At 44.9% G+C, this 21274-nt stretch overlaps 1 protein-coding gene across 2 annotated transcripts in view; it reads right to left on the minus strand.

Annotated features, from left to right (window-relative positions):
• LOC117404885 (E3 ubiquitin-protein ligase TRIM39-like) overlaps positions 1–21274 on the minus strand; it is a 92674-nt gene that overhangs the window by 11283 nt on the left and 60117 nt on the right. For both annotated transcript variants that reach the window (XM_059015414.1, XM_059015415.1), the window contains exons 7-12: positions 20758–20850; positions 18636–18851; positions 17958–18095; positions 15939–15990; positions 11922–11948; positions 11805–11831 (exon numbers count right to left, since the gene is read on the minus strand). In XM_059015414.1, coding sequence (XP_058871397.1) covers positions 11805–11831; positions 11922–11948; positions 15939–15990; positions 17958–18095; positions 18636–18851; positions 20758–20850 — 553 coding nt within the window. The remainder of the gene's footprint in view (positions 1–11804; positions 11832–11921; positions 11949–15938; positions 15991–17957; positions 18096–18635; positions 18852–20757; positions 20851–21274) is intronic.

Genomic DNA, 21274 nt, shown 5'->3' on the forward strand with positions numbered 1-21274 from the left:
AAACCACAATTTTTAACTTTTACCCTGAGTTCGGTCACAAATTTGTCTATGGTATGTGATTCTGACCACCGATGGGCCCAGAATTGGTGTTGTTCGAATATTTCATTGCTTTTCGGCTCACAGTATGCTTTCAGAGCGCCTAGCACCTCGCCCGCTGTCTGTTTAGTCGGGTCTGCAAACACAATGTTCAGCCCGTTGTATATGTCAAGACCATCTTGTCCTAACATGTGTAAAATGGTGGCAACTTGAATTTCGTCAGATTTTTTGTTTAGCCCTGACGCAACTGAATATATTTCGAATCGCTGTTGCCATCGTTTCCAGTTTTCAGTGAGATTCCCCTTAGTTTCTAAGGCAGGGGGAGGTGCCATTTTGGGTTAACAATCAAAATTACGTGTATTCTAAGCACTTTATCTTTCAACACAATTCTCAAATACGATATCTGATAACTCACATAGGGATACACTGTTCGATTTAGTCCGTGATGAGTGAGTGTCCTTTCTGTATCTAAATCCGCGTTGCTGGTTTCCCGTCTGAGCTGGGCTGTGGTTAGATGTTGTCAGGTGCAGCTCCACGATGCCTTGTCTCCGGTGTGGACCTCAGATAATTGTGGATGAAACAGCTGGATTGCAGCGTCCGCGAGTTGTAGGCTGGTCCCTGATTGCTGTCGTCTTAGTCTGGTCCTATTCTGGTGTTGTCGTCCTTTCCAGGTTGCTGGCTGCGGGTGGACCGTGGTGGTGTGCTGTACTAGTCCCTTGTTGCACTGAAGGTTTAGTTTTTTTATTTATGTGCGCTCACATCTCGAGAGAGAAAGTAAAAAAAAAAAAACTTGTCGAGTCAAAGTTTTATGATCGCGTTTCACCAGTTTCACCAGTGAGGAGACCCCCTGGAGCCACAGGACACACACCAGTCAGGAGACCCCCTGGAGCCACAGGACACTGTGGCAATGCGCCCCGCCCCTGTGTGCATTTATGTGTTGTATGTTGCGTGTGTTAATGTTGGTGTATAGATTGGTACACGGGATATAAACGGGTCTGTGTTTCACGTGTATTTAAAAAGTGTAGATTTGTATTTAGGCACGAGGAGAGCACAAATCACTTCACGTGCTGGTTAAATGTAATATGTGAGCACGGGGTTGCACAGAATTAATTCACGTGCTGGGATTCAAGTGAATAATTAATTAGTAATTGAATCCCAGCACAATAGGAGCGGAGCCGCACCAGTTCCCTGCAAGAGAGGCAGAGCAGCACCAGTCCCCTGGAAAAGGGGGAGACTACACGCTGCTCCCACCTCCATCGGCAGGAGACTACACGCTGCTCCCACCTTCACCGGCAGGAGCAGAGCAGCCGGAGCTGCCTCTGCCTCCGCCACCTACATCGGCAGGAGCAGAGCAGCCGGAGCTGCCTCTGCCTCCACCACCTACACCGGCAGGAGCAAAGGAGCAGGAGCTGCCTCTGCCACTTCCAGGAGCAGAGGAGCAGGAGCTGCCTCTGCCACTTCCAGGAGCAGAGGAGCAGGAACTGCCTCTGCCTCTGCCACTGCCAGAAGCAGAACAGCAGGAGCTGTCTCTGCTTCCCATACCTCCACCACGGGGAGTTTGGTGGCTGGAGCCCCAGAAAGGGGAGCTGTCGGCCACGAAGAAGGGGGAGGAGGTCTGGAGACCACCAACCCCAGCAGCAGTTTCGCTGCCGGAGATCGTGGGGGAGGTCCGGAGACCTGCTCCCACTGCAGCAGTTTCGCTGCCGGAGATCATGGGGGAGGTCCGGAGACCTGCTCCCACTGCAGCAGTTTCGCTGCCGGAGATCGTGGGGGAGGTCAGGAGACCTGCTCCCACTGCAGCAGTTTCGCTGCCGGAGATCGTGGGGGAGGTCCGGAGACCTGCTCCCACTGCAGCTTCTTCGCTGCCGGCAGTACTGTGGTCGGAGCCCCACCAAAGGGAGCTACCGGCTACAAAGACAGGGGGAGAGGTCAGGAGACCAGCATCCCCCGCAGCAATTTCGCTGCAAGCATGGACCAGAAGGCTGTCAGCCGTGCCACTACCGGCAGGGGTGCTGACAGCATTGCCAGCCATGGGCCCACTGAAGCCTCCCTTCCCAGCCCGAGACTTTGGCCTGGACTGCTGGATTTTTAAGGGGGGAGGTGGCCGTTGAGGCCATGTGTGCTGCGCACAAGGGGGGGTATATGTGGCAATGCGCCCCGCCCCTGTGTGCATTTATGTGTTGTATGTTGCGTGTGTTAATGTTGGTGTATAGATTGGTACACGGGATATAAACGGGTCTGTGTTTCACGTGTATTTAAAAAGTGTAGATTTGTATTTAGGCACGAGGAGAGCACAAATCACTTCACGTGCTGGTTAAATGTAATATGTGAGCACGGGGTTGCACAGAATTAATTCACGTGCTGGGATTCAAGTGAATAATTAATTAGTAATTGAATCCCAGCACAATAGTGTATATATAGACGCACATTTCTTGCAGGCGGGGTTGGGTGTTCGAGAGTGGAGAACGGGTGAGAGAGAGAAGGAGAAACGTAAAATAAGATCGTAAATATAAGTGTTTGTACTCACCGTGTTTGTTTGTCTCCGTGCACCGTTTGTCTGTGTAGTCCGTTTTGTTTGTCTATTTATTTTGGCGTGTAGTGCCGTGTCCTGTTTTTGTGTTTAAAACCCTTTTATTTTCTGTTGATTAAATCCTGAGCGCGATCACGCGCCCAGCTTCACCAAACCACATCTCTGTCTGTTTATTTCCTGCATCTGGTCTGACGCCACCCACTCCGGCCGTCTTTGTGACAGACACACACCTGCGAGAGGCCACCCCACCCCTCAGCACAGCACGACCCAACACTGCCTGAGCCATTGCAACCCAGAGCAGCACAGCCCAGCCAGGACCAGCCAGACCCAGAGCCCCTCCGCGCACCAACCAGCCGCAGCACCAGCTCAGCTACGCTGGAGCCCTCGCTCAGCCAGCCCCCCCTGCCACCACTGAGCTGGGTGAGATAAAACAGCTCCTCAACACCCTCTGCTCAAGACTGCTGGACTGAGGGACCCGCAGCACTCGGGTAGGACACAGGAAACCCTAGTGTGGCACAGAGGGGAGCTCGCCCAATCCATCGGCTCAATTAAACAAGGACAGACACACACACGGCTCAAAATAAACAAAAATGCAGTCCAGGTGAAACTGACGTTTACCTGTGTGCAGCCTGCACCCCTCCCTCTGAATCCCCAAACTACAAAGAGGAATATTTTCATACCTTCCACACAGAGATCAGCCATTTCCAGACCCAGGGAAATGTGCTGCTCTGTGGGGATTTCAACACCAGAACAGGAACAGAGCCTGACTGTAGAAGCACACAAGGTAACAGCCATGTATTTGGACAAACCCCTCTGTACCTCACACCTACCTCAATCCACAGAAACAACCCCGATTCTACTGTGATTAAAACCTGGGGTCTGTACATCATTAATGGCAGGATCAGAGGGGGCTTTAGGTAGATTCACATACTGCTCAGCTCTTGGGACTAGCGTAGTTGATTACGCCATCACTGACCTGGACCCCTCCTTTATTAATGCATTCACTGTCAGGCCACAAACACCTCTATCAAACCACAGTCAAATTACTGTGTTCCTACAAAGATCAGGATAGCCCAGTAACACACTAATACAGCCATGCAAGCTGTACCATCTGAACCATACTTATAAATGGGCTCCAAACAGCACAGAGGAATTCGATAAAGCAACTGGCTCTCCTGAAATCACTAACCTTACTGACACCTTCCAAATCACACAGTGCCAGCCTAATGTGAGAGGAGTAAACCTGACAGTTAAACACATGATGAAATATTAGAAAAAACAGCAAGCAAGGCAAATCTCAAAAAAATGAACAAGTAAAAAACAAACAGAAGCACAAACCCAAAGAAAAATGGTTTGATGATGAATGTGAAACAATAAGGAAAAAACAAAAGACAAGTATCAAATCAAAAACATCATCAGACACACAAGCCAGTTTTACACCTCAGGTACTGCGAGACCCTAAAGCAACACAAACACACCCTGAAACAGAACAAAGAGAAACACATGAACACAACCCTCACAGACACTGAGGAATCTATTAACCAAAATCAGTTCTGGGAATGTGGAACAATATGAACTCCAAACAGAAACAAGAACTGACAATACAAAATGGAACTACACCCACCTCTCGTTATATCGCCCCTCGCTATCCTGCGGATTCGGATATATCACGCTCCTGGAGTCGGCTCCCCATTTTTACTGTCTAACTGCACATGCCTTAGCTGCAATATACATCGGCACTTAGAATTACTGTGCGTTTTATTCTGTACTGCACATCACAAACAACAATATACAAAACAATTAAAAACAAAGCATTACTATTGTACTGTTATCATACACACACGCACTGCACAATAACACAAAGCTAATATCTACTTGCTGAAGCGGTTTTTATTTTAGCCAGCGAGGTGTTCACGAGTGGCAGCAGCAATGCTCTAGCAAAAGCCACAAGGCAGTGACGTCTGCTCCCTAGCAACAAGCCTGATGGGAGTGGATTCTTTCAATGCAGCGGGTTTGGGAATTTGAGAAAGGAGAGGAAGACGCAAGAAATTAATTGGAGACTGAAGTTACCCTCTGCTGTACGAATTAAAACGGTGTGCTGCTTTTTATACGAAAAATGAGAGAAAGCGGGTTGCGTAGAGGACTTATACTGGACCCTGACGCCCCTGATAAAACAAGGGCGTGGTTGTACAGTATTTGTTATCAGCCTATTTGTTTTTCTGTGGGTCTCTCGCTATATCGCGGCCCTAGATATATAGCGGATTTGTATTGGACCCCGACACCCACGATATATCGAGTGGGTGTGTATTTGGAAAAACTATTTTGAATTTCTTAACAAAGAAACCCTACAAGAGGATTTTACAAGAGTAAAATTTAATTCGGGAAAAAATTAAATCATTAGATCATGACATCTGGAACCAAGGGCTTATATTCCCAATTTACAAAAGTGGAGACAAATTCAACCCCAACAACTACCGAGGCATCTGTGTGAGCAGCAACCTGGGGAAGGTATTCTGCAGTATCATCAATATCAGAATACTGACCTTCCTTACCGAAAACAGTGTCCTGAGTAAGAGTCAGATTGGATTTCTACCAAATTACCAATGACCATATTTACACCCTCCACACCCTAATCAACAAACATGTACAACAAAAAAATAAAGGAAACATTTTCTCTCGTTTTATAGTCTTAAAAAAAAGCATTTGATTCCATTTCGCATGAAGGTTTAAATTATAAAATTCTACAACGTGGTGTAGGGGGTAAAACTTACGACATAATAAAGTCAATGTACTCAGAAAACAAGTGCGGAATAAAAATTGGCAACAAAAGAACAGAATTCTTCACACAGGGTCGTGGAGTGAGACAGGGCTGCAGTTTGAGTCCAACACTGTTCAATATTTACATCAGTGAATTAGCAGCGGTGTTGGAGCAGTCTGCAGACCCTGGCCTCACTCTACACGACAAAGAAATTCAATTCCTGCTCTACACAGATGACCTGGTCCTGCTGTCGCCCACAGAGCCGGGGCTACAGCAGAGCCTGTCACTGCTAGAGCAGTACTGTCAGACCTGGGCCCTGACAGTAAACATGAACAAGACCACAATTATGATCTTAAAAAGGGCAGATCTCAAAGAAGCAGGTCCCACTTCACTCTACACAACACCACCCTAGAACACACCACACAATATACATACCTAGGCCTGACCATCAGTGCGTCAGGGAGCTTTAACCTGGCAGTGAATGCACTAAAAGAAAAAGCCTGCAGAGCTTTTTATGCCATCAAAAGGAGGCTTTATAAAATAAATCTACCTGTCAGAATCTGGCAAGAGTTATCCATCCCATTGTGCTATATGGAAGTGAGGTATGGAGTCCAGTCAGTCAACAAGGAAATATAGAATGGGATAAACATCCAGTAGAAACCCTGCATGCTGAATTCTGCAAAAACATATTACAGGTAGAGCAGAAAACACCAAAACATGCATGCAGGGCTGAATTAGGCTGCTACCCACTGCTCACCAGCATGCAAAAAAGAGCACTACAATTCTGGATGCATCTAAACAGAAGTGAGTCAGACTCCCTCCAGTACAAGACCCTTCTAACCCAAGAGCTCAGCCCAGAAAAGAGTCTCCTCAGCCAGCTGGTCCTGAAGCTCACTACACTAACCCACACTAACACTAACCAGCTTCAGGACAGCTCTGCTACAGCACTGCCAATCAGAGTCACCAAACTGTAACACAAATCAAAAACTCCTATCTGGAACATTGGGACAAAGAAACAAAAACCCCAAATAAACTGGATTGCTATCGAGCCCTAAAAAGAGACTTTACTCTGGAGGGGATCTCTTCACTGTCAGAGATACAAAGCAGAGGCAGATCTAGCTTTAATAAAGAGGAGTCTCTTATTAACATGTCGCAATCTCGTTTGCACGTCCTGCTTGTAATGGAAATGAAGGCTTGGCTGATTGAAAAGCCCATTTAGTTGTTTCACAGAATGATTCAAGTTTACTATGAACACGTTTCTCAGTCATGATTGAGAGACACAAACTGCTTCACAGGGATCAGATGAATTCTTAAAGCAGAGTAGAAAAGTCAGGTAAAACACTGACAATCAGAAGCCCAGCCTCGAGTATACACTGGAATATGCATCCCCACTGAGGAGAAGAGGAGGAGAGGAGAGAAGGATAGAGGGAGGGGTACACTCATGAGAGGAGAGGTGCAGACAGGCTCCAGATTGGGACACTCTTAATAATGTGTATAAAGAATGTCTGTACCAAGTTTCCTCACAATCAGATCAGCAGTTCTCTAGATGCATGTCAAAGTGTAACATATGGACCCCTGCAGTGTCTACATGTGATCTTCACTTCACAGTGAGTTCACATTATAACTAAACACACTTTCTCCTCTCCTTTTCAGTGTTTTCTTTGGGAGGCACACGAGGCTGGCGTTAGCTGAGATGGGAGTGCAGAGAGGTTTAAATGGGGCACAATGTAAATATATATGTAAACACAGTGAGTGAGACGGGGCTCCTCGCTGTTCTTTTACCCGTTTAAGAAAAATAGTTGTGACTTGAGTTCTTTTGGTTTAATAAAGTTCTTAATGTTAATATCAGCATATCCTATATCAATATCGGTCGACCACAAAAGAAAACATATTTCTATATAATTAAGACAATGAGGTCTGTATCAGTTTAGTTCATATTTCTATATAATTAATACAGTGAGGTCTGTATCAGTTTAGTTCATATTTCTATATAATTAATACAATGAGGTCTGTATCAGTTTAGTTCATATTTCTATATAATTCATACAGTGAGGTCTGTATCAGTTTAGTTCATATTTCTATATAATTAATACAATGAGGTCTGTATCAGTTTAGTTCATATTTCTATATAATTAATACAATGAGGTCTGTATCAGTTTAGTTAATATTTCTATATAATTAATACAATGAGGTCTGTATCAGTTTAGTTCATATTTCTATATAATTAATACAGTGAGGTCTGTATCAGTTTAGACATGTTTCATTTATTATTATTATTATTATTATTATTATTATTATTATTATTATTATTATTATTTATTTTATTCAATAGCAACCATAGATGATGATAGCTGGGTCTGGACTAGTCTGGATGATTCACATGCCCCCCCCCCCCCACCACACTTCTCCACACACACAGGAGAGAAGGGTCATGTCGTGTGTGAAGTTGTGAGGGGGCTCAATTATTTTTTGTCAGTATTTGACTCTCTTCCTATAAAAATTCACTAAACATCTATTTTTTACGGTAGCATCTTGGAACTGTTCTTTTCTTCTGAACACTCTGGGGAGCATTATAAAGCACTTCATAAACCAGACAAGCTTTTCACTTTTTTTTTTCAAAATGATATTTCATTTCTTTTCTTTTTTTTAACGTTATGTATTTTTCTATTATGATGTATTCTGCTTAGAGATACATGTATAAAAATGTCTTATTCTTTGACCCGAGGGACCTTCCAATACTTCCTGAAAGTTTTGTTGAAAAATATTGATGTTTGGGAAAATTACAAAAGACACTGTTTCACCTGAGTGATTGCAATGACAGAATACACGTTTATCCTCAAGGTCTTTAGAAGCAATAATGGACACTACTCTCGATTATTTACTCAAAATAAATATGTATAAATAAAATAATAGTTCTTCACTCCATTATTATCAGCAATAAGGAAAAAGTAATAAATAAATGTAGTTCCTGAAACATGAACCCCTATATCCACTCGTTTGATATTTTGAAATGTTGTAAAAACATATACTGTATATGAAAACACGAGACAGAATAAATGTTCTAATATAACTATAAGTTGAATATATTGAATTTATAGTGTAGTATCTATAGTAGAATTTATTTTCTTTGCTGTAAACAAGTTCCTGTGTCATGTTTTGACTCTGTGTGTTGCTATGAAATGTCTCCACCCTTTAGAAATGAAATGCGCGTCTCAGTGACATCACACAAATAAACAACCAATCAGGCAGTGAAGTTCAACCCCTCCCCTATCCAACGACATGCGTTAACAAGCTGTACTGCAAAGTATGGTGTCCCAGCAAGTCAAAGAAACGAAGTGTGTTTTAATCGTGTTTACCTGATCACGGGCCCAGAATGACACTTCAGTATGATCGTGTTACACCATCACGTCCTTAAAGGGTTAATGGCAGTGTCAGAGACAACAACTAGAGGTTCTGAATGTTTAACTAGGAGTCCGGATTGCTGGTTATTACAATTTAACAAATCATCTCACAGTCTCTGTTTATTTCAATATCCTACCACCACATTCCAGCCCTGGGGATTCAAAAGCAAGAAACAAAACACTTCTTCACTGTATCAGTGCTGTTAAACACGTTAGCTTGACAGCACAACAGTATTTATAGAAGGATATAACTGAGGGAACAAAATGTTATTTTAAGTAAAATGCTGAAGTAAATGTATTTTTTAAACTCATGTTTAAATGTAACGGCTCTCAAGCATCGACTCCTCCTCTCATCCGCGCTCAGTCTGGGAAGTGAAGCGTCAGTGAGCTTTCACAATGCCACTCCCCGGAACTACATCCCTCTCCTCTGAGTGGACAGCTGAACCGAGATCCCTGCTATCATTGGTCATATCAATGACAGCGCTAGCATGGAGGGACTTTTTAGTGAATTGGAACCCTCCGGCCTAAAGTGAAATATGGGGACTGGGATTTAATTATGATCAGTGATAATAAGCTCAGTTATACCTGTCACCTGGGAGAGAGAAAGAGGGGGTTAGTAGAGGAAGGAAAAGGGAGAAAGAGAGGGGGAGGGGCTGGGAGATGGGAGGTTAAAGAGAGATGGGGTTAGGGGATGAGGGAGAGATTGGGGACAGAGGGAGGGGAGAGACACAGGCTCCAGGTTATGATACTCTTAGTAATTTGTTCTACAGAATGCCCGTACCAAGTTTCATCACAATTGGAAAGCGGTTCTATATCTAATATATACCTGCCACCTGGGACGAGCACCCATGTGAGGAAAAGGAGAGGATAGAGGGGAAAGAGAGAGAGAGGGATTTCCAGAATAGATTTCAATTGAATCTGAATCATTATTCAGCCAAGCCATAGACTAAACCCTATTCTTAAATGACAATGCTGATGTGTTTAGAGAAACAGCCGGAGTACAAACAAAAGGCTTGGGGCTTGAACCTCAAACCACTTCCAATGAACTATGTGAACATCTTTAAGAGAGAGGAGGTGAAGAGAGAGGGGGAGGAGAGGCAGGGGAAGAGAGGGAAGAGGAGAGGCAGGGGAAGTGAGGGGAGAGGTGAAGAGAGAGGTGGAGAGGAGAGGCAGAGGAAGAGAGGGGAGAGGAGAGGCAGGGGAAGAGAGGGGAGAGGTGAAGAGAGAGAAGAGGAGAGGCAGGGGAATAGAGGGGAGAGGTGAAGAGAGAAAGGGAGAGGAGAGGCAGGGGAAGAGAGGGGAGAGGTGAAGAGAGAGGGGGGGAGGAGAGGCAGGGGAAGAGAGGAGAGAGGTGAAGAGAGAGGGGGAGAGGAGAGGCAGGGGAAGACGGGAGAGGTGAAGAGAGAAAGGGAGAGAAGAGGCAGGGGAAGAGAGGGGAGAGGGTAAGAGAGAGGGGGGGAGGAGAGGCAGGGGAAGAGAGGGGAGAGGGTAAGAGAGAGGGGGGAGGAGAGGCAGGGGAAGAGAGGTGAAGAGAGAAAGGGAGAGGAGAGGCAGGGGAAGAGAGGGGAGAGGGTAAGAGAGAGGGGGGAGGAGAGGCAGGTGAAGAGAGAGAGAGGGGAGGAGAGGCAGGGGAAGAGAGGGGAGAGGGTAAGAGAGAGGGGGAGAGGAGAGGCGGGGGAAGAGAGGAGAGAGGTGAAGAGAGAAAGGGAGAGGAGAGGCAGGAGAAGAGAGGTGAAGAGAGAGGGGGAGAGGAGAGGCAGAGGAAGAGAGGAGAGAGGTGAAGAGAGAAAGGGAGAGGAGAGGCAGGGGAAGAGAGGGGAGAGGTGAAGAGAGAGGGGGGAGGAGAGGCAGGGGAAGAGAGGGGAGAGGGTAAGAGAGAGGGGGGAGGAGAGGCAGGTGAAGAGAGAGGGGGAGGAGAGGCAGGGGAAGAGAGGGGAGAGGTGAAGAGAGAGGGGGAGATGAGAGGCAGGGGAAGAGAGGAGAGGTGAAGAGAGATGGGGAGAGGAGAGGCAGGGGAAGAGATGGGAGAGATGAAGATAGGGGGAGAGGAGAGGAAGGGGAAGAGAGGGGAGAGGTGAAGAGAGAGGGAGAGGAGAGGAAGGGGAAGAGAGGGGAGAGGTGAAGAGAGAGGAGGAGATGAGGCAGGGGAAGGGGGGAGAGGAGTGGCAGGGGAAGAGAGGGGGGAGGTGAAGAGAGAGGGAGAGGAGAGGCAGGGGAAGAGATGGGAGAGGTGAAGAGAGAGGGGGAGAGGAGAGGCAGGGGGAGAGGTGAAGAGAGGGGGAGAGGAGAGGCAGGGGAAGAGATGGGAGAGGTGAAGAGAGGGGGAGAGGAGAGGAAGGGGAAGAGAGGGGAGAGGTGAAGAGAGAGGAGGAGATGAGGCAGGGGAAGGGGAGAGGAGTGGCAGGGGAAGAGAGGGGAGAGGTGAAGAGAGAGGGAGAGGAGAGGAAGGGGAAGAGAGGGGAGAGGTGAAGAGAGAGGAGGAGATGAGGCAGGGGAAGGGGGGAGAGGAGTGGCAGGGGAAGAGAGGGGGGAGGTGAAGAGAGAGGGAGAGGAGAGGCAGGGGAAGAGATGGGAGAGGTGAAGAGAGAGGGGGAGAGGAGAGGCAGGGGGAGAGGTGAAGAGAGGGGGAGAGGAGAGGCAGGGGAAGAGATGGGAGAGGTGAAGAGAGGGGGAGAGGAGAGGCAGGGGAAGAGAGGGGAGAGGTGAAGAGACGGGGAGAGGAGAGGCAGGAGGAGAGAGATGAAGAGAGAGGGGGAGAGGTGAAGCAGGGGAGGCAGGGGAAGAGAGGGACAGGGAGGATAGTAAAACAGAAGGAAGGGGAAGAGATGAGGGAGAAAAGGAGAGATTAAGAGGAGAAGAGAGAAGAGAGGTGGAGAGGTGAAGCAGGGGGAGAGGGAAGACAGTAAAACAGAAGGAAGGGGAAGAGATGAGGGAGAAAAGGAGAGATGAAGAGGAGAAGAGGGGGAGAGGTGAAGCAGGGGAAGAGAGAGGGAGAAAAGGAGAGATGGAGAGGAGGAGGAGGCGGTAGTGAAAAGGGAAATATCAGACTTCAGCAACACATAGTAAAATTAAAGAGTACCTGATGCCTTGTGAATCCACTGCCAGACTAGGAAAAATGAAAGAAAAATAGATGAAATATTCTTAACAGTAGAATGCAACACCTGAAAATCAACAAAACTGCAACAGTGATAAATACCTGAATCAGGGATGCATCTCCCAGCACCTGTGTGAAGAGATAAAGACAGAGTCGGCAAAGAACTGAATCAATATTCCAGCTGGAAGTACAGATGAATCTCTTTAAAGATCCAGTATCACAGTCTAAACTTGATAGTGTTGTTCAAGCATTTGTTTTCAATTATTAACAATGTTACCTTCCCTGTAAAAGTTCCCATGCTGTGTTTTGCTTGTAAAAGTTCCCATGCTGTGTTTGCTTGTAAAAGTTCCAATGTTGTGTTTTGCTTGTGTAAAGGAGACGCTCGCTACACAGGCTGTCTCAGGCTCTTTTCCCTTTAAATTGACCCAAACACAGGAACTTGAAATTCTTTTTTTCAGCGCGGTTGCGCTAATTTTCTTTTATTTTTAGACACATACAAAAAAGAAACAAATATAAACAAAAACCTAGCTCCACTCTGGAGTGCTAACTAAATTACAGGAACACCCTGTCTAACCCGGGACAGCTAAGCTGTTTCCCCGTCCTTACAAAAACACAGCGAGAATCGTACACACAGTACCTTTTTCCCTTTTAACGACTCACAGTCGGGCTCTTCACACAGCAGCAGCCCTGAGCAGACTGACTGCTCTCCTTAAGTACCCTGCACCTGGCTGTAATTTACAATGATAGCCAGGTGCAGGGGATAATTAACAAAAATTAACAATTAAATTAGGGTTTTTCAGCCCATGTCCTTCTGGGAGGTGTAGTCCTGTTTTCACCCCAGACTACACTATCTTACACTTCCTCCCCCATGTGTGAAACACACCGGCCATTCTACAGCCACCTCCCCCCCTAAAACACAACCACCCACCCTCAAGTCCAAAGATTGCCATCTTCTCCCGATCCTTCGGGTGGGCTTGAGGATGGGTTAATTCCTCCGGCGCTTCAGGGTAGGGACAACGACCTGGCGATGAAGGACCCAGACAGGGTGACTGGGGCAAAAGTTGTGCAGGCCGGTGAGCTGTCGGGAGCAGCAGCAGGCAGAGGCTTGAGGCTTGGCCACAGTGCAGCGAAGTCTGAGCCGCCAGGGAGAGTACAGCAACAGGCAGGGGGAGCCTAAGTGACGTCTGCCGATTGCGCCACGACGTCTGGGGCTTTAGGGTGAGTGGAGCAGGGGACCAGGTGAGAGACTGTGCCTGGTGGTGCTCTGGACTGATCTTCAGGCCCAACAGCTGGAGGTCCGGGCACTCTGACCAGGTGTCCAGGAGCACAGGTTGTTGGACCGCACTGTTTTGTGGCGGACAAGCTCTCAGGGGTGGAGGTTGAGGCTGTGGTGGCAGTACAGACCTCACCTCCTCCCCCTTGTCTGAAGCCAGTGATTCTGGAGATGGTAACGGCTCCACTTCCTCTGGCTCTGGGAAGGACTCCTCCTCCTGCTCTGGACATAGCACCAGCTCCTCTGGTGCAGGAGACCGCAGGACTTCTCTCTCCAACTTCCACCTCTGAAGCAGCAGCTCCAGCTCGTTCGGCTCTCGTTCCGGCAGCCCCCTCTCCAGTCTCCATTTCTTGTTCTGCTCAATTTGAGCAGCAGTGTTTTTATTTATTTGTTCAATTAACTCTTTTAAATCCATTTTACTGTGTTTTGAGCCAGAAGGGCACTTCTGACACCATATGTAAAGGAGACGCTCGCTACACAGGCTGTCTCAGGCTCTTTTCCCTTTAAATTGACCCAAACACAGGAACTTGAAATTCTTTTTTTCAGCGCGGTTGCGCTAACTTTCTTTTATTTTTAGACACATACAAAAAAGAAACAAATATAAACAAAAACCTAGCTCCACTCTGGAGTGCTAACTAAATTACAGGAACACCCTGTCTAACCCGGGACAGCTAAGCTGTTTCCCCGTCCTTACAGAAACACAGCGAGAATCGTACACACAGTACCTTTTTCCCTTTTAACGACTCACAGTCGGGCTCTTCACACAGCAGCAGCCCTGAGCAGACTGACTGCTCTCCTTAAGTACCCTGCACCTGGCTGTAATTTACAATGATAGCCAGGTGCAGGGGATAATTAACAAAAATTAACAATTAAATTAGGGTTTTTCAGCCCATGTCCTTCTGGGAGGTGTAGTCCTGTTTTCACCCCAGACTACACTATCTTACACTTGTAAAAGTTCCCATGTTGTGTTTTGCTTGTAAAAGTTCCCATGCTGTGTTTTGCTTGTAAAAGTTCCCATGCTGTGTTTGCTTGTGAAAGTTCCCATGCTGTGTTTTGCTTGTGAAAGTTCCCATGCTGTGTTTTGCTTGTGAAAGTTCCCATGCTGTGTTTGCTTGTAAAAGTTCCCATGCTGTGTTTTGCTTGGGAAAGTTCCCATGCTGTGTTTTGCTTGTGAAAGTTCCCATGCTGTGTTTTGCTTGTAAAAGTTCCCATGCTGTGTTTTGCTTGTGAAAGTTCCCATGCTGTGTTTTGCTTGTGAAAGTTCCCATGCTGTGTTTTGCTTGTGAAAGTTCCCATGCTGTGTTTTGCTTGTGAAAGTTCCCATGCTGTGTTTTGCTTGTAAAAGTTCCCATGCTGTGTTTTGCTTGTAAAAGTTCCCATGCTGTGTTTTGTTTGTGAAAGTTCCCATGCTGTGTTTTGCTTGTGAAAGTTCCCATGCTGTGTTTTGCTTGTGAAAGTTCCCATGCTGTGTTTTGCTTGTGAAAGTTCCCATGCTGTGTTTTGCTTGTGAAAGTTCCCATGCTGTGTTTTGCTTGTGAAAGTTCCCATGCTGTGTTTTGCGATTCCCATTTCGGAGAGACCTGCCTCCTTGTTGGGTTCCCTGAGTGAATCCTTCATGGATTTTCAATTTCCGTCCTGTTAATACAATTCCACCCGTCAAAGTGCAACTTGAAATAACATCGACTTGTGTTCAAAAGACAGCAGGAATCAAGATGAACCTGCTTCCCTCAGAAGAAGTGACCTGTCACTCAAATACTGCCTCCTTGTCATTGGAGGAGAACGACACTCGGGCTAGCGCTGTTCTAAAATGACTAGTGAGGATATCAATACTGAGAATCATGTTTATTATAAACATTGCTGATTATTTATGAAGAGATGCTTTCAAGACACGTGGTCCTGACCAGTCGAGAATAAAAGGATAAATACAGACAAAATAAAATTAAAAACAATGTCTAGTCTACACACAGCAAATCAAACAGTTATTAAAAAGTTGTAGTACTACTACTACTACTACTACTACTACTACTACTAATAATAATAATAATAATTACACATTTATTTAAAAAGAAAAGTGAAATGCTGCTGTTTTATTTCTTTTAGGGACGCTTTTCAGAGTTGTTTGTTATTTTAATAATTCAAGTGTGTATCTAAGTCTTTTTTTATTTAATTTTCTCTATACAATTGCTGTTGCAAAACAACGTTTTAATGGTGCCTAAAACAGAAAAATGAAACATGTCTAAACCGACGGGCCATTGAGTTCATTCATCCCAGGTGACACGGCTGCACTTGAACCAGGCAGACCGTTTCCTAGCAGCCTGAGCAGCTACGTGTGGAAAAGTGAGCTCAGGGAAACTCTTCATTGAGAATAATAGGTGCATCTATTGAAGTTTATCATGGTGCTACCTGACTGGAAAGAATGAAGGCGCTAATTCAGGGACTGCAGCCAAAAATGAAACAATAACACCAAGCTTCAGGACAGTAATAATGATAGATACACTGATAGCAATACTGATAGATACACTGATAGCAATACTGATAGATACACTGATAGCAATACTGATGAATACACTGATAGTAATAATGCCAAAAAAGTACTGAAAGTTATTTCAAGTGATCCGGTTCGATAGGAATCAGGTCCACTACATCTTGCAGGTATTGTTATAACCTATGAATGTGATACTGGCTCTTTTTACTTCATTATTTTTTAATCAGCAAATCAAACAGTTATTGTCTTTCTTGTTCCACAAACAGGAATGTGATGATTACGAGTTCTCTGTTATCAAGACAATCTTGTGTTTGGACGGTCAGAGATGAAGTTTTACATGTTGCAGGTTTGCCGTACTCACCAATATTCAGAGATTTTAGCATCCTAGAGAACCACATCCGAGTAACAATTCCCTAAAAACAACAACAATAGTCAAGAGAGTGAATGAATGAATGCATTCCAGCTGTCTGTGAGTGTCTTCTTTATCAATTCATTATACTTTGCCCTGTGTTAATATATGTGCCTGTCTGTGAGTGTCTTCTTTATCAATTCATTACACATTGCCCTGTGTTAATATATGTGCCTGTCTGTGAGTGTCACTTTTATCAATTCATTATACTTTGCCCTGTGTTAATATATGTGACTGTCTGAGTGTCGTCTTTATCAATTCATTATACTTTGCCCTGTGTTAATATATGTGCCTGTCTGTGAGTGTCACTTTTATCAATTCATTATACTTTGCCCTGTGTTAATATATGTGCCTGTCTGTGAGTGTCACTTTTATCAATTCATTATACTTTACCCTGTGTTAATATATGTGACTGTCTGTGAGTGTCTTCTTTATCAATTCATTATACTTTGCCCTGTGTTAATATATGTGCCTGTCTGTGAGTGTCTTCTTTATCAATTCATTATACTTTACCCTGTGTTAATATATGTGCCTGTCTGTGAGTGTCTTCTTTATCAATTCATTATACTTTACCCTGTGTTAATATATGTGACTGTCTGTGAGTGTCTTCTTTATCAATTCATTATACTTTGCCCTGTGTTAATATATGTGCCCTTTGACAGATGTTTTTAGCATTTGCACATGGCACAGATATTAACACAGGGCAAAGTATTATCAAGTGCAGTTTAATGAAATGATTGCTTGTCTGCTAATGAATAGAAATGAGCATCTCCCTATTGATGATTTGCACATACGTCACCAAATCACGTGACCTAAGTGTGGTCAGCCATTTTGGACGTCGAAAAGCTTTGGACGTCCTGTTGACAACCTGCGAAGACGTAGAACTTTTTTTTAAAACACTTTTTTTTTTTTCAACTCATGCAGTCCGAAAAACCATAATTGACATTGTCCGATGAAGTCAGTCATCTCAGAGGTGAACTTAACTGAGAGAAAAGAACGTGTTAATTAGCTCCGATACCTTCGATCAAATTAACAATGGTGCTTAATTACCATGCACGGCAAACAACTGTATAATTATAATAATAATTAATACAATATATTACTTTTCATGTATTTCAATATTATCAATTATAATAATAATATTTAATTTATTTGCAGACACTGATACGTAAAAGTCGCTTACTTTCTGTTTGTTAATAATAAATCGCTAAAACATACAATTACTCTCCCAATCAGTAACATTGCTCAGCTGTTCGGAGGCAGTATGTTGAACTGATTAAAATGACTTGTTTGTTGCGCACAGTAATTCACCAATAGGATTCATTTTAGCAAAGGTGTCGGGATAATTAACACGTTAATTTATTTCAATTTAGCAGCAAGTTTAAAATCCCGTTCTGTCTCAGTGTCCTGGGATTGTGGAGCCAGGTGACAACCCTACTTACTGATAGCAAGTCTGCCTCTTTCCCTTGAAGTGCTTAAAGATTCAGGGCCACCAGACTCAAGTGAAAGCTAATAAGTGTAATTTAGCTCAGGCAATTCATTATTTATGTATTTATTTATTTGCTCCTCACCTTGAATTAACCTTTTTGTTGTTGGTGTGGCTGCACAACGCAACGGCCTCCAGATCACGTTTTAACAAGGTCATTTTCCACATCGACGAGGAAATGATTAAACTATTTAATTAATGTATCTGTGTAACGCATGCTTTACATTTATAAAAATTGTTTGGGCTCTCCTCTGTACCACACACTGCAACGTCTTTTTTCTATTTTAGTTTTTTAAAACACTGGTAAACAGATTGTCAATATGTCGTCTGAAGGTTTTTGATATCCAAAATGGCCGACAAGCTGCTGGCACGTGACTTGTGGCATCAGGTGCAAATCATCAATCCCTGTGTGCTCCACTGTGACACAAACCACATGTACAAGTACATGGCTGAGTTCTGCTGTGGGTTTATCTTGCTGCTCTCACCTTGTCTGCCTCCTCCTTGATCAGGGCCCACATGATGAACTCCATGATGGGTAAGATGTTACTCAGCTTGCCATGTTTCCACTCCTTCACCAGCTCTGCAAGACCCTGTTCCACAGCCTCCCCCGCTGAGACAGAGTTCTGGTTAAAGACAATAGAGATTAGAGGATAAGGAGTGTTCACTCCAGACCACAGTGTGTCAGGAACTCTAGAGAAGGGTTTGGGCAATGTTTTGAAATGAATCTCACAAGCATGTCAGTATCATACATCCCTGCCATGGCTGTGAATTCAAAACAGGAGAGCACTCTGCTATCTCCCTGTCAACACTGCATACCAATCTAAATGGAGCCTCACTGTGAAAAACAACCTGATATCAGAGGCTACATTTACTAAATTAATCTATCCCCATTGTATTAGCAAATGACTGCATGTACTTGCATTATAGCAGTGATTAACTCATGAATGAAAAATAAAAAGATATCCTGTTCAGAACAGATCACTAGCAGTGTGGGTGTGTAGGAATGAGATACAGGAACCTCTTTTGAGATGCACTCATGGACAGTATGTTCAGAACAGATCACTAGCAGTGTGGGTGTGGAGGAATGAGATACAGGAACCTCTTTTGAGATGCATTCATGGACAGTATGTTCAGACCCAGCTGTTGAAATGTGTTAATCTTACCTCTGGCACTGTCTTCAGCTCTCTTGCCCACTGCATGATGATGTCATGACTGTCCTTCAGTCTTTGCTCCTCCTCTTGGTTCAGCTCCTCCCCCTGGTTCTGCCCCGCCCCCTCACTCAGCTCCTCCCCCTCTGGTCCTGGTAGATCCTCTTTGTTTCTCAGCTCTGCTCCTTTTCTTTGCTCAACCTGCCCAGCACTCTGGCTTTGCTTTGGTGTCTATGAACACAACAAATCCAGACTAGATATCAGTGTTCTCAGGGCAGCAGATCCCCTTCTCTCAGCCAGTCCAGCTCTCTGGCTTTGCTTTGGTGTCTATGAACAGAACACATCACAATATCAGTGTTCTCAGAGCAGCAGCTTCCCTTCTCTCAGCCAGTCCAGCTCTCTGGCTTTGACTCCCAGAGAGATCACAATTCATTCTCTCACACTAACACACAGTGAAGTTACAGGTTAACAATAGACTGCACTTGCAATATGTAACTCACTGGCTGATTCATTTGGTCTGCAAACTGCATCCTTGTTTATTGTTGTATGAGATGCTCAAGGCACAGGCAAACACTATACATTGCTCCGCAGTGGTGGAATGACCTTCCTACAGATGTCAGGACTGCCCAGTCCCTGACCACATTCCGGCGCCTCCTTAAGACTCACCTCTTCAAACAGCACCTGTAGAACTCCTCTGTTTGTATCCTGGGACACTATCACCCTTCATGTAAATGTGCTTTATTTGCTCTTATCTGCCCCCTATTTTACTGCATTTAATCCTGTACTTGAGAATACTGTAATCTGCCAAGTGTTTAACCTGTAGTATTTTGTATTTAATCATATCCTGATGTAACTATCACTATTTAATCATATCCTGATGTAACTATCACTATTATCTGCTGTATTATTGAATTGTGGTTTGTCACACTTGTACTTTGCTTGAACAAAAGTTATTGTATTTCTTGCTCTTATTGTATTACTTGTATTGTAACACTTGAAATGTATTTGCTTACGATTGTAAGTCGCCCTGGATAAGGGCGTCTGCTAAGAAATAAATAATAATAATAATAATAATATACATGTTATAAGAGTAGTATTAGCATGGGAAACTGCTAAGTTACTGTGCAAATTTACAGTGGTACACGTACATGAGGGGCATTCTGTAATATATAAAATAAAAGAACATCTCCCAGACACCCAGCTCTCACTGCACCCTGCCTGTGAACCTGGTTCTCAGCTCTCACTGCACCCTGCCTGTGAACCTGGTTCTCAGCTCTCACTGCACCCTGCCTGTGAACCTGGTTCTCAGCTCTCACTGCACCCTGCCTGTGAACCTGATTCTCAGCTCTCAATGCCTGTGAACCTGGTTCTCAGCTCTCACTGCACCCTGCCTGTGAACCTGATTCTCAGCTCTCACTGCACCCTGCCTGTGAACCTGATTCTCAGCACTCACTGCCTGTGAACCTGGTTCTCAGCTCTCACTGCACCCTGCCTGTGAACCTGATTCTCAGCTCTCACTGCACCCTGCCTGTGAACCTGATTCTCAGCTCTCACTGCCTGTGAACCTGGTTCTCAGCTCTCACTGCACCCTGCCTGTGAACCTGATTCTCAGCTCTCAATGCCTGTGAACCTGGTTCTCAGCTCTCACTGCACCCTGCCTGTGAACCTGATTCTCAGCTCTCACTGCACCCTGCCTGTGAACCTGATTCTCAGCACTCACTGTCTGTGAACCTGGTTCTCAGCTCTCACTGCACCCTGCCTGTGAACCTGATTCTCAGCTCTCACTGCCTGTGAACCTGGTTCTCAGCTCTCACTGCACCCTGCCTGTGAACCTGATTCTCAGCTCTCACTGCACCCTGCCTGTGAACCTGATTCTCAGCTCTCACTGCACCATTTGTGAACCTGATTCTCAGCTCTCACTGCACACTGCCTGTGAACCTGATTCTCAGCTCTCACTGCCTGTGAACCTGATTCACAGCTCTCACTGCACTCTGCCTGTGAACCTGATTCTCAGCTCTCACTGCACCCTGTTTGTGAACCTGATTCTCAGCTCTCACTGCACCCTGCCTGTGAACCTGATTCTCAGCTCTCACTGCACCGTCTCCACTTCGAGTTCATTCTCTGTGTCTCTCTTTACCTGGGAATCGCCAGCCCATTTCATGATGAAGCAGCGACACTCTTCCAGGCTGCACATATCCTCACTGGACACAGGGTCAGGTATGGCAGAGTTCTGAAATCAATCAATAAAAAATCATTGAAATAGGGAATTTAACCACAAGCACTGGAGAACCAATATATACTTAATTCAGCCATAATGGAGAGAATTCCTGCTCTCTGATTGGCTGAGATGGTTTACATAAATTCTAATCACATACTGCAGTTTGAGCATCTCCTTAAGTACTGTCAGTGACTTGCTCACCTGCTGCAGTAGAATCATATGACTCCACAAACCTAACAAAACCTAACGGCTTCAACTATTGAGATGACACTCCATGAAGGGAGCTCTGACTTTGCTTTCTGAAGCCGTATTGTTATTAACCCTCAGCTGCTCACTTCATGAAGGGCCCCCTCAGCAATGAATGAAGTGTTTCCTGAATGCAAGCCTAAGAAAACCATCACCTGTTTTCTTCTTCTGTGGTTCAAGTCAATCCTTC

This window comes from Acipenser ruthenus, chromosome 50 (genome assembly GCF_902713425.1).
Source record: "Acipenser ruthenus chromosome 50, fAciRut3.2 maternal haplotype, whole genome shotgun sequence".
Taxonomy (NCBI): Eukaryota; Metazoa; Chordata; class Actinopteri; order Acipenseriformes; family Acipenseridae; genus Acipenser; species Acipenser ruthenus.